At 31.9% G+C, this 13,585-nt stretch overlaps 1 protein-coding gene across 2 annotated transcripts in view; it reads right to left on the reverse strand.

The window, feature by feature from the left end:
* Positions 1–1,697: 1,697 nt before the first annotated feature.
* Positions 1,698–13,585, reverse strand: part of Snx16 (sorting nexin 16) — a 37,525-nt gene continuing 25,637 nt past the window's right edge. The window contains exons 5-8 of one of the 2 annotated variants that reach the window (XM_003480029.5): positions 11,904–11,973; positions 5,158–5,294; positions 4,550–4,669; positions 1,698–3,947 (exon numbers count right to left, since the gene is read on the reverse strand). In XM_003480029.5, coding sequence (XP_003480077.1) covers positions 3,851–3,947; positions 4,550–4,669; positions 5,158–5,294; positions 11,904–11,973 — 424 coding nt within the window. In that variant the 3' untranslated portion in view covers positions 1,698–3,850. The remainder of the gene's footprint in view (positions 3,948–4,549; positions 4,670–5,157; positions 5,295–11,903; positions 11,974–13,585) is intronic. The other variant, XM_013144105.3, reaches the window with a different exon arrangement.

A 13,585-nucleotide genomic window follows, 5' to 3' on the forward strand; every position in this document is an offset into this window, starting at 1 on the left:
TGAGGTCAAAACAAGAGGAAGGAGATGGGCTGCATCTGTAGGCAATCATCTGCTGATGAGAAAAGATCTGGGATCTACCCTACACTCCCATTTGTCTCCTCAGCCACAGCAACAACACAGACTCAAATCTAAGCCTGCGAGGAGTTGAGAAGACAGTTTTTTCCAGATCCTATTATGGCAGTAGTAAAGCAGAAAAGGGAAGCAAATAAATATTTGTTGGGTCAGCCAATGAACAGTGCCAGCTGCCCAAAGGAACTGTTAAGTTTAGACTAGCAGATCAACTAATTCTAGATGGAATCCTTCAGTTAGGCTTAACAACTCCATGGAAGGGTTTCCATGTATCGCACTTCAGCGAAGGACTTTAGGCATGATGTGACTAGTGCCAATGCCAGTTTGAGTACAACTAGACTGTAAACATTGTTATTTATGGCTAATACTTATTCTCACCAGTATTTACTATCCTAAAGCACCCACCTGCACTTATTGAACATACACTGGCTGCACTATTTTGAGTAGAGAAGACAGTGCTCTTTCCTGTGAACAATGAATATGAGAAAGTGGCTGTTTGAACTTGGGGCTGTAGTTAAAGCCATGGTCATGATTTTATCTGTAATTGTTAATTTCTGGCCAGAAACCTAACTATAGCTTCCGACATGCTAGCATATCTAAATTTGCATTTCATGTTCACTGATCTTACTCAAATTCAAAAATGCATTTTTGGGCTGGGGATTTGGCTCAGCAGCATAAACTCTTGCCTGACAAGTACGAGGTCATGAGTTCGATCCCTGGTACCAAAAACAAACACCAAAAATGCAAGGATTCAGTTTTTGTAATCACTGGCCTCACTTATTTGTGGTGGTAATAGTGTCAGACCAAGTACAGACAAATTCTTAGTATATGCAGTCTAAAATGTCATTTAAATGTCAGAATAAAAAGACTTGCATTTTAATGGACTAACTTAAATAGGAAAAAATTTGGGGCTTAAGAAATAACAAACAAGTTCATGATTATTACACAAAAGTATGACTTATACAAGCCTATACAACAGCTCTAGATGAATATAATTTGGCTTAGGGTTTTTACAAAGAGTTTAAGAGAGTAACAGTTTTTAAGATTAAAAACAAATTAACTGGTCAAGAAATGAACAGGTATTACTACTAGTGGGTGGAAGAGACTCCTCCTGGGATCTTCACATAGGGGATTTCTGTGAAATAGCAGCTGTCAGTCTTAAAAACACATACACTGAAAATTTAAATTTCAATGATTGTTTTTGCTATTCAAAGTCGAGGGCTCAAAAAACAAAGGAGAATGCAGTAAAGGCAATGCGATGAACAGCAATGTGCTTCACTACGCAGCCCTCTGAAGGTCACTTAAGATGATATTAGGATTTCTGTCTGCAGTAGTTGAGTATATGAATTTTAGTGTAATTCACAAAGTCCTCTATAAGTAATAAAATCTATTTCAAAATAAGACAAATTATTTTCAGGACCTAGAACCAGACTTCTAGTATCAGACTGCTGAGCCATATTATATAGATGATACTCTAAGGAACAGCTTTCTAAATAAATGTGCTTTAAGTGGGCGGTCTCAGAGTGGCAGGCAGATGAAACACATTTTAAAAAGCTATGCTGGATGGCTGCACTATCTATACATGAGCTTAAGTCTTAAAAGTTTAAGTTATAAGATCATACACAAAATTTAGTTACAATTTTTTAATTAATATTGGTTACATTTGAAGTGCACTGCACCTATTCACAAATGCTTCTGAAAGATGATCAATGAAATAAAACAGAAACTTAGAAAATCACAGACTCATTCCACATCTGTGATATACGGCTTTTAGATACAATTCAATTTACAGTAATCCTAGGGAGAGGGAAAACACAGAAAGTAGAGGAGAATATGGTATTCGACACTGGAAGACACAGCTACTGTTGTAATGGAAAAAATAATTTATTAAATGAATATAATACTGAGAGCAAAATGCAATATACAAGTAAAAAAGTAAATTCTAAATATAAATAATAGCGGTTTACCTAATTAATAGTTTCTTTCCCTCCATTCAAAACTTTAAATACAATCTTTAATTTAAAAATGTCATTTTAAAATATGTGGTTCCCTTTCAGACAGACATGTAGCACTATACTTACCCGGCACTTGGCAAAGATCATCTTGTTTTACTATTAACATCAATTAGTGTTAATTTAAGTGATTGTTCACAATATGCTTTTTTTTTAAAGCCTAGAATAATTTAAAAATGAATAAGCACACTAGTTTATTATATTTATTTCTGCCTTTAAAAATAATAAACACATTTCTAATATGCTTTGTGGAAAATGTTCTTAGCCAGAATACTTGTGTATTCTGACACAGACCTAAAATCTGGGTACTTTGGTATAGTCTCCTTTTAAGAACAAAGGTTAATAACATCCACTGGATGTGTTGCTTTATGTCAGTAGAATTTTAAACAGCCACACATCAATATGCACAGTAAGATACTGGTAAACTTTTAGGTAACAAAGTAGGAAAAACAAACCCTCAAAGATTGTTATTCTATTTCCCCAGTAGAGTTTTCTCAGGTTTTATAAAGCTTATGTAGTTCAGTATACCAGCTGGGATTTCAAATGCTATCACTGCAATATATATTAACAGCAATATGCAAAACAGTAGAAATAGAGAATCAACAAATAACTTCATACTATAAAAATGAAACAAGGCACTTTTGATAAATATCACAGAGCTGAAACAAGCATAAACATTTTTGTGAAGTTGACTCACACCCTAAAGGATGTTTGTAAAAAGGAAATAGTAAAGGCACTACATAATTCATCCAGTTCAGTACCCTATTAAAGAAATTCACCAATTAAACTTGGCACAAAGTAGTTTAATTATAAAGTGCATCACTTGGCGAAATATATTTAAAAGAAAACTAGCCAACTACATACAACAACATCTTCATAACCACAGAAATAAAAACGCAATGCCAAGTGTCAAGCTAGTTACAGAATTAGTAGTATATATGGCTTTTTATTGTTTTTTAAGCGTTTACTACCTTAGAATCTATATTTCCTAAAGAATATGCCTTGATTAGCAAAAAAAGAGGTAGTATTCCGAAAGAGGAAAACTCACTGAATCTACAGGTAGAAATCTAAAATATAGAAAATAAGCTGTAACAGCAATAAACTAGGATACTTACAGTATCTTGATATTACGAATTGGATTTTAAAATCAAGGCTATTTTGCACTTTAGCTGTATGACAACAGTTCTTTAAAATAGTTTTCCTTTGGTACTAAGAGAATCATCTTATTCTTTTATATATTAACATTTTAAAGTTATTTTTATTTAGAGATGACAAACATGTCAACATTAAATGCTCACTTCATCTTTACCTTTAATATGTTCAATGATTTAAGCCATTAATGAAAACAGTTCATATTACAGATACAAAGAAGTATCACACAGATAGTAACATGCAATTAATTTCCATTTGACTAATATAACTGGCAATTTAAAACAGGTGCAAACAGACACACAGGCACACAACCTAGTTTGGAGCAACATTATAGGCAAAACACCATAATAATTTATGCACAGTATTTAAGAATTGGGCATTGGGTACAGAATTCTAGCTAGATTTTTTTTTTCAGTGTATTAAATACAAGGTTGGATAAAAGACAAAAGCAGCAGTGAATATATTTATGACTCCAATAATTTAGAAAAATTTTATGTAAACTTCATATATTTAAATTCTTTTTTGTAACTGTTTCAGTCTTTTCTTTTCAAATGGCATCTGCCACTCTATTCTAAACTTGCTGATGTGTTCAAATGGAGGGAAATGCTTGCACTGTGTTAGTCTTCTTCAGCATTATATGCCACTTCTGCCACTTCTATTTCTGATAGGGCATTTTCAGGGTCACTGAAACTTAAGTGTAGCTTATTATCAGCTCTGTAAAAAAAAGAGAAATGTGTCAGTGAAAGACTCGATGTATGCTATTTTACCATTTAGTATTACTTTAAAAAATCTTTTATCCATGGAAAATATTTAATATATATGTTTAAATATTTAATATATATGTAATAACATTTTATCAGAAATTTAGTATTTGTAATAACAGGTATCCAGTAATACTTTTGGAGATATTACCACTAAAGTATTAATAATTACCCTGATAGGTATGCAATAAAAATTCTATGTGCTTTAAATAAATTATTTTTTCATCATTCCTATGAGCTAGACAGGATGGTAGCTATTATGGCATTCTACTTTTTGAATGGAAAATGGGTGATATTGAGGGAAATTAATTTAAGTTTTATAAAACTAATCAGTTAACTTTGTCAAAACCCAGTTAATCCAACATTGCTTCAAAATATACAGATTGATGACAAAGATATTTTTAGAGAGAATTTAGTTTACAGTCTTTATTAACTCAGCAGTTCATGATATAATACTAGCAAGTTCATAAAGCACATAGAGTATAAAACATACAGAGAATCATTTCTTTGCAACTATTTAAATGATTAGGCTACAATAAAGTTAACATTATGTACCTAGATTCTTCATCTAAGACATCTTGGTCAATTGTAAATGCAGAGGACTCCACCCTTAGGATCTGTCCATTTTCTGTTTCGGACACATAAAATGATTCTTCAGGTTCTAGAGACAATGTTCTAAAAGTATGTTTAAAAGCAAAAAGTTATTTTCCATGAATAATGTTCATTTCTGTGGACATATGTAGTGATTGTGGTTTTCAGGTGTTATGTCTAATGTGGTTATACGGCTAGCTGCTCTCCATTGGAGTCATCATGGAAATCCATAGCTATAATTGATTTAGGATATGCTAATATAAAGATATATCAGAACTTTCACATGTGAAAAGTTAGCATATATGTCAACAAACAAAAATGCCATTTAGATGCATTACAATGGCTCGTGTTGATGCTGAACAATGGAATGTTGATTTAGCTGATGTTTCCCACCCTTCAAATGTGCAGCTTCCTAAATTAAATATAAAGACAACTTTTCCAATTTACAAGGCCAGGATTCTATAACTTTCAGATTGAGAAACATGGTAAATCATATTAAAATACGAAGGACATTTGGCCCAGAGTACTGGGAGCTGACTTAGTAAGACTACAAACATGAGCATCATCCTTACCTGATTTTGTTTTCTAAGGTGTCAATGTGAAGTTGCTTCTCATTAAGCAATTTCTTCAGGGATTCCACCTCTTTTTGTTTTTCAAGTAGTTCTCTCTGCAAATGGTAGTTGGTCTCTTCTAAAGTTTCACAGAAAGCCTTAAATACACACACACACACACACACACACACACACACACAGAGAATACAACTAATTACTGATATAATATCTTTCTCAAATGCATTACTGAAGCTAAAATAGTATGTATACAATCTAAATGATTTATTTTCTACAGTTTTTAGATTTATTTTGGCATTTTAGTCCTTGTGCACCATGGAGACTTATAATTACAGGTCTCTTTTCTTTATAATTATTATAGTAGTAAGCCAATGAACCTGGAAGTAGATATATATTATAGTAAGATTTAAAAAAAATTTATGTGCTTATATTATGACCTACTTTACATAAATGTATTTTAAAATATAGACAATACTGTTAATTTGCAGAAAAATATAAACTATCAAAATTGATCTCCTCCAAAACAGATAATCTGAATGCAGGACAGCCATTAAAGAAACAAGAACAGTTGTTAAAAATCTGAAAACTGAAAACAAACTGAAGAAAACACCAGACTCAGGCCTACATGCAAGTGCTAGTGTACACTTAAGAATGAATAATATCATTGCAATCCTACTTAAACAGTTCTGATGAACAAAAACTTAGAAAATTGATATTATCTTGTCAGAAATTTCAATGCTGACAGTAAAAGGAAAATTACAGACTCAAAAATTCTAAGTAAAATCACTATCATTCAATTAAAATATGCTGAATTTCTCAATCTCACAAATAAGTAATTTTTTATCATCCGAAAAATCTACAATTAATTTGCCACTTTAAAAATCAAAGAAAAAAACCTCTGATTATCATCGTTATGAATGCTAATAAAAGCATTAATAATGCAGACATACACTTAGCAAATTAGAAATACATGGCTTCCTTATCCTGACAACAAAAATAAGGACAATAAATAAACTTAATTCAGAACTACTAACAGCTCATAGATAACACCCTATCTAATTGTGAAACACAGGATCATTTCCTTTAAAGTTATGGAGGAAAGGGATGTCTACCATAATGGCTTTAATTTACCTACAGAAGACCAAGCCAGTCCAGTAATACAGGAAAATGAAATGACAGATATTAGAGATAAAAAAAGGAAAAAATATAATTGTTCATACTGTTGAGAATATGATTGACTATACAGAAAATCCAAAACGATCTAAAAACTACAGACAGATTTCAGAAGGATGTGACATAAAAAATACATAAAATCAAACACATAACAGTAATACTGTGGTACTCTGGTACCCGTTATTAATTCACTGTGGCACTGCCAAAGCCAATGAGTATCAAATGAATTTTTCCAAAGACAAAATATGATCAGAAAGAAATAAGCTGTGAAAGTTCTTTTAAAAGTTTCACATTTTACTGGGGTATTATTAGAAGGTTCTCTTACAATACAGAAACTTAAAACACAGAAAAGCAATTAATTATATAAACATGTGATAAAAGCATTTTCTTCCGTGGGGCTGTATGGTGACTCAGACAAGTTCCAGCTAGCTGGACAGGTCCTCAGTGAACACACGGGGCCGGAATCTGGAATGATCTTTCTCATCAGAATTCTACTAGAACTGGGTGTGATGAATTCTGAAGCCAGTGATACATGACTGTAATGTGGAATTTTGAAGAAGAGTAAGGCAGAGAACCCTTTCTCTGCCAGGCACTAAGGTTTAAGAAGCTACAGTAATTAGTAGTATACTACTGGCAGAAGGACAGAGAAACACACTGGACAGAGCTGACTGACTACAAACAGTTGTAACAAATGACTTAGGATTGAGGAAGAGTTTCTAACAAATAAAGGAAGGATGAACATCTCAATAAATGATGTTGAGATGGATGACCACTTGCACAAAAAGAATAACAATTAAATAACCTGATGTGAAAAGGCAAAGTTTAAGCTTATTAGGGAAATTTTTTGAAGAATATCTTTATGACCTGAGTTGTAGGGGAGGAACAAAAATCACAAAAAACATGTCAAAGTATGTGACAGGAAATTTACAGAAGTCCTAAAGAGCTACATTTTATATCAGCCGGTAGTCAAGAAAATTAGACTAAAATTAAGAGACTGACAATACAATTTGTGAAGCTATGGAGCAATGGGAAAATATATTGTTGGTAAAAGTACAAACTAATTTATCAAATTTGGGGAGTAATTAAGCATATGTTGTGAATTTGAAGAACATATTTTACTTACAATTCCACTTTTGAGGACTATGTGCTAAATTGTAGGACATATTTATACATACCTTATATAAGCCCTTGAGTTTCTTCCAAGAATAAAAAGCACTCCACTAAGGAATCTTAGGGAAGATGTATACACGAGTAGGAAGCAGTACTTTAAAAGCCTTAGTTTTCCTAACACACTGATGGAGATATTTAGCTCTAATAATGAAATCATAAAAATTATTTGTCTCCCTTCTGTTAATTAAAGGAAACTCTATGATGTATATGATTTTCCTCTTTGATAAGAGTTCATATTATTCCACTGATACTGGAAGATATGCTAACAAATGATTCTAAAAAACAGATTCATTGTATAACTCAGATTGTGTCAACAATCTTTCAAATTTCTCAAAAATAGGAACAAGAAAACAGTTATTAATGCAGAATAATTGAAGATTGGAATTTAAGTGTAGAATAGAAAGTTTAAGGATTTTGGCTTTAGTTACTTGAACAAAAGTTTCTTTAAAGTTAATTATAATTCATTCTAATTATAAACTATTCATTAATGCCAGTGTAGTAAATCTCATTTCTTTCAACTATTTTATACTGATACTAATAGTAGATTTGAATTTCCCAAAATGTAGACTAAATTTATGTCCTTGGCTTTAATCTCTTCTAGTATAGGTACATGAGGGGAAAGAAACGACTGCCTTCAACAGAGTACTGGGAGGACAAGGCTAAAGAGAGATTTACTAGACTTTTGAAATTTCATTATTCTTTGAATAAATTTAATTTTATACTCCACAAGATATGGATTAATAAGTCATTTTAGAATTTTTCTTAAAATGAGAGGGTACCTAAGAACATCTCAGACTGTAATCTCAAGCACTCAAGAGGCTGATGAGGCAAGAGGATCACTATGAGTTCAAGGCCAGCCAAGGCTACAAAGTGAATTTAAGGCCAGTATGAACTACACAGTGAAACACTGCCTGCATAAAAGATTCCCATAATACATAGATATATATCTTACAAGGTCACTGTATGTTTTAGTTTGAAGAAGATCTAGCATAGAATTTGCTTGTATTTATTACTCAAATGAACTTTATTTTCAAGTAAAGTTTTGGAAAATGCTGAGGAAGATTCTGGGAGATATATTTCATATTACTTTATTAAGCATGTAAATTTAATACAGCTTTGATGATTACTTAAATTGTTTCAAACCGAGGGTAACTTTAAACCCAGGATACTCGGCAATGAACTTCTCTTATAATGACTTACCCAGGCCTAAAAGCCTATAGTGTGGCGGTTGAGAAACTCTTGCTCAAACTAACTTCCACATTTTCCTTATCCAATCATAATGCCTAACTGCAGTAGCCAGTGTGTTTTTCAAACTAAAAGATAGTGAAAATATAATAAATTCTTAAAAAAAAATAGTACATGCAAAAATTTCTTACAGGAAGGATACTACATTTAAAGAAATGAAATCATGGAATATGTGAAGTAGAAAAGAAATGATAAGCAATTATTTTCCTTAGTTCAATATATACTTACAATAGGATGCCAAATCTCTAAACAAATGGTAGATCAAAGTAACAAAATGGCCAGAAGCAAGACCACATATTGCTGGGAAGACAAACTCAGAGATTTAGTTTAGCCAAGTTACTAAACAGACAAAAAAGAACAATAACAACCTGTCTGAACCAAGAGTTGTCAAAATACATTGCCTAAAATGTCTAGGATTCAACAAAAAATTATGAGACATGAAATCGAGCAAATCTAAGCACACTCATGAAAAAAGGTAACTCAGAATATCCTCAAGTATTAGCTATACTGGACCATAATTTTTAAAGCCGGTGTTACATATATTAAATGACGCAAAATGATGCATTAGAGACTTTTATTACCCAATAGAGTTAGTCAATAAAGAGAAACAATGATAAAAATAAGCAAATGGAAAGTCCTGATTTGAAAAATAACAGAAATGAAAAATTAACAAGATTTGACACAGCAGAAAAATGAATTTGAAGACAGATCAACAGAAATTATCTAGTCTCTAGAATAGAGAAAAAAATGAAGATAAATGAGCATCACTTCAGAGATGTGGCACAACATGAAGCATACAAGTTTCCAAGAAATGGGAGTCCCAAAGCTGATAAGAGAACGGGACTGAAAAAAATATTTGAAGAAATAATGGCTAACAAATTTCTAAGTCTGATGTAGGGCATTTATCTGCCAAGAAATTAAAAAGACAAAGTCAGATAAACAAAGAGATTCACATCTCCATAACGTATAATCCAATTGTTGGGGGTCGAAGGTAGAGAAGATCTTGAAAGAGGAGACGGTAAACAACTCATGGAAACAACAATATAATTAAAGACTGACTTTATCATCAGAACCAATTAATGCTGGAAGGCAGTGCAATGCCTTCAAAGTGCTGGAAGAAAACACCTGTCAGTGAAGGTATCATTCAGAAATGAAAGTGGGTAATATCAAATATTTTTGAAACTGAAACAATCTTATATTAGTAGTGGGAATGTAATATGGTACAATCACTTTAGAAAACAGTGCATCAATTTTTTAAAAGGATAAACACAGATTTGCTGTATGATCAAACAATTTCTGTCCTGAATATTAACTCAAGAAAAATGAAAACACATGCCTACTTCTATGAAATTGTTCACAGCATTATTTGTAATAGTATGAAACTGGAAATAATGCAAATTTCTCAATGGGTAACTGGATAAAGAAAGTTGTGATATATGTGCATGCATACAGTGGAAAATCATTTAGTAATAAAACATACAGCAATAAAAGCTATAAATGATGCTAGATGAAGATTATAAATACCATATACTAGTTTTATATTTATTTATCTACATATCTGTATGTAGACATTTATAACACTATGTATATGAAATATTTAGAAAAGACAAATATGTAGAGAGTGAAAGATTAATGGCTTCTTGGGCTGGGTATGTAAAATGGTTTACAGAAATTGTTTGGTGGGAGTATAGACTGCTACAACCACTGCAAAAGTGAGTGTGCAGGTTCCTCAAAAAACTAGTATTGGAGGTCCTACTGAACCCAGCTATACGCCTTCTGGCCATTTTCCCAGAAGAACTGAAAACATCATACTACAGTGACATATGTGCACCTATGTTTATAGTTGCACAATTTTTAATAGCTACAACTTGGAAACTCCAAATGCCCATAAACTGAGGAATGAATAAAAAAGATATGGTATTTTTATAAAATGAAGTACTGATTAGCTATAAGGAGCGAGAAACTCCAGGCTTTTATAGGTAAATGGATGCAACTTACTCATACTCATAAGAGAAATAAACCAGACATGCATGTGTAAACACTGTATTGTTTCCCTAGTGTAAAAAACTGAAAGAGTAAGTAAGATCCAAAATGTGTAATACATATTGTGAAAGGAATGGGAGAAAGGAGAAAAGAAAGTAGGGAAAAGATTATACATATGCACAAGATAGATAGTTATACTATTAATCTGTATTAGTTTATAAAAAAGGATGGTTTGTGCTTTCATTGTTTGATCAATTTTTCATGTCTGTATCTTGTAACTGGAACAACTACTTTGAAGAAAACAAAATGCAATATATTCGCCATTGTTAATTTCCTATTATTTTGTTCTGAGATTTTGTCTTTTTTTATTCTTTTTTTTTTTTTAAATTAAAAAAACAAATTTTTGTTTTTGAGGTGATGAGAATACAGCAGGATTATGATGGTGAAACAGCCTATACAGTTATTAAAATATAAATTTACAATAGACTAAAAACAAATGGCTTAGTTTTATGGATGAAGATTTTACTTCAATAAGGTTGTTTTTTAAAAAAGCTGTATTAGTCAGGCCAACATGACGAACTGTCTCAGTTTAACTGAAAAACATCATACACCTTACCAGCTAAGTTTTTACCAATTAAATATCATCTGGGGGAAAACTTGCATAAAATCCAACTTATTATTACCAAATCTGTTTGTAAATCTAGCCCATTGCTTCAAGAAATAGGTCACTCTACCATGTCAACTAATGTAATCTGAATAGCATCAAACACAAGCTAAACTGATAACAGAAAATCACTTCCACCTCTGAGGAGGTACGTTTGATTTTAACTGTCTGATTTTAATTGTAGGTTTGATTTTAATTGTAGGTTCACAGATACTTAGATGAAAGAAAGCTCAACGTACAAATAATACAATTAAATGAAGTGAAGCTAAATTCCAGAAAAATTTTTGGGTTTTGCAACAGTGAAAGAAAGGACTTTATTTTAGATCTTCTATATGGCATGTATAACTTCCACATATTTTAAAGAAACAAATCTTTGGCTAATATATTAAAAAATTTGTGTAAAACTACTGCAGTCTGCAATAATATTTTGCTGTTTGTTATTCCATTTGAGGAATAATGTAGTTATTGTACTGTATTAATTCCTCTTTCATTTGATATATAAAACAGCACTTACCCTGCTTTCTTCTAGGCTATCAAATGGACCTGGCGGATCATCCAGACAAAGAAATTCTCTCACTGCAAGGCTTTTCAAAGTTAAAAAAAAAAAAAAAAATTAGTGTGGGTACAAATTAAGTTTACAAAAGATAGCAAACAGCAGAAGTTATGAAGCTCATCTGTGTTTTAAGCAAACTGATTTTGTGGATACACCAAAATAAACATGTTAGTTACCATGTCTTTATACGAGAAACAAAAACAAGTATTAAATTGTAGAAGATGCAACTTTAAGATGTTTTTTTAAGGTCTTATGAAATTAAATAAAAATCATGAATTTATTATTACATACTACCTATAGATATAAAATACAATTCAGAATAGCGGTATAAGAGACCAACCTAAGTAGTGAATAGTTTCTTTGTAACTTCAAAAGAAAATATTAGTCTTAGCTAGGCTACTAAAGTCATTATTCTATTATGAATAAATGTAATCTTCAATTCATATTCCATTTGTTTCTTTTTGATGAATGTTTCAAAAATAAGTGAAAATTCTGGCTGGAGTGGTGCACTCCCGCAATCCCAGCACTTGAAAGGCTGAGGTACGATTATCACAAATTGGGAGGCCAGTCTGGGCCACACAGAGTCCAGGCCAGCCTGAACCACATACTGAGACCTTGCCTCAAAAAAAAAAGTGAGCTAAAAGTATTTCCTCTGAAGTAACTTAAAGATTTTCCTTGCCATTTTATTTAAATATTTTTAAAATAGTAATTGAAGCAAATATAATTTATTAAATATTTTCTCAGTTTGAGAAAACAATTCTGAAGCTCCCAAAATTTAACTTATTTATGTAACCAAAATTTTAAAATAATGAAATAATATTCTTATGTTAATAATTTGTAGTCAGAAGTAGGTAAAGAAGACAGGTTAGGAAGGTAAGTAATCAAACTTCCTTATAATAAAAATAAGCTCTGTCTCTAAAAAAGCAATTTTGGAGTAAGAGACAGCTCTATCTGTGTGCAAAATCGTAAATGGAGAGCCTTAATTGTTTTCATTTCGTGAAGGTATAAGAACATGATAGATGTACTTATTACATCAACAGATGTTAAGTGAAGTTAAGGGAGTGAGACTTGGGCTCAGGTGGGACCAGACAAAGTTGATCATGGCAGGGTGTCATGAAGAGATGAATAGGTTTTGAGTAGAATCTTTCCAAAAGAAAACCAATATAACAATACAGAGAACAATACTAAGAAAATAATAAAGAATATCCCAAAGGTAGAACAAAGAAGTTAGTAAAGTGTCATGTGGAAAAGGGAATTTTGGCTTATAGAATGCTAATATAGGTAAAAATGGACACACATTCAGGGAAACAGAAAACACTGGAGTATTTATAATCATGGAATAAGAGATGAAAGAGATCTTAAATGTGATCTATCTGAACCATCCGTAGTATGGTTTTTGTCCCTTTTACAGGCTCAGCCACATATATACAGTACCTAAATACTGCCAGAGGATGGGGTAGTATCTTTGCTTTTTATATGAATCAGTCCATGTGTGAATAAATTCCCATACTGCTAAACATATGTCAACAACGTCAGCTTACTTCCTGTGACCCAACATCTTTAAGAATCAACAGTAATAAACTAACATTTTCAAAGTATATTGTATACTCAGGGCTTTGACACACATTATTTATTTAATTTTC

This window comes from Cavia porcellus, unplaced genomic scaffold (assembly GCF_034190915.1).
Source record: "Cavia porcellus strain 051 isolate PalLab524CR breed Dunkin Hartley unplaced genomic scaffold, mCavPor4.1 scaffold_10, whole genome shotgun sequence".
Classification (NCBI taxonomy): Eukaryota; Metazoa; Chordata; class Mammalia; order Rodentia; family Caviidae; genus Cavia; species Cavia porcellus.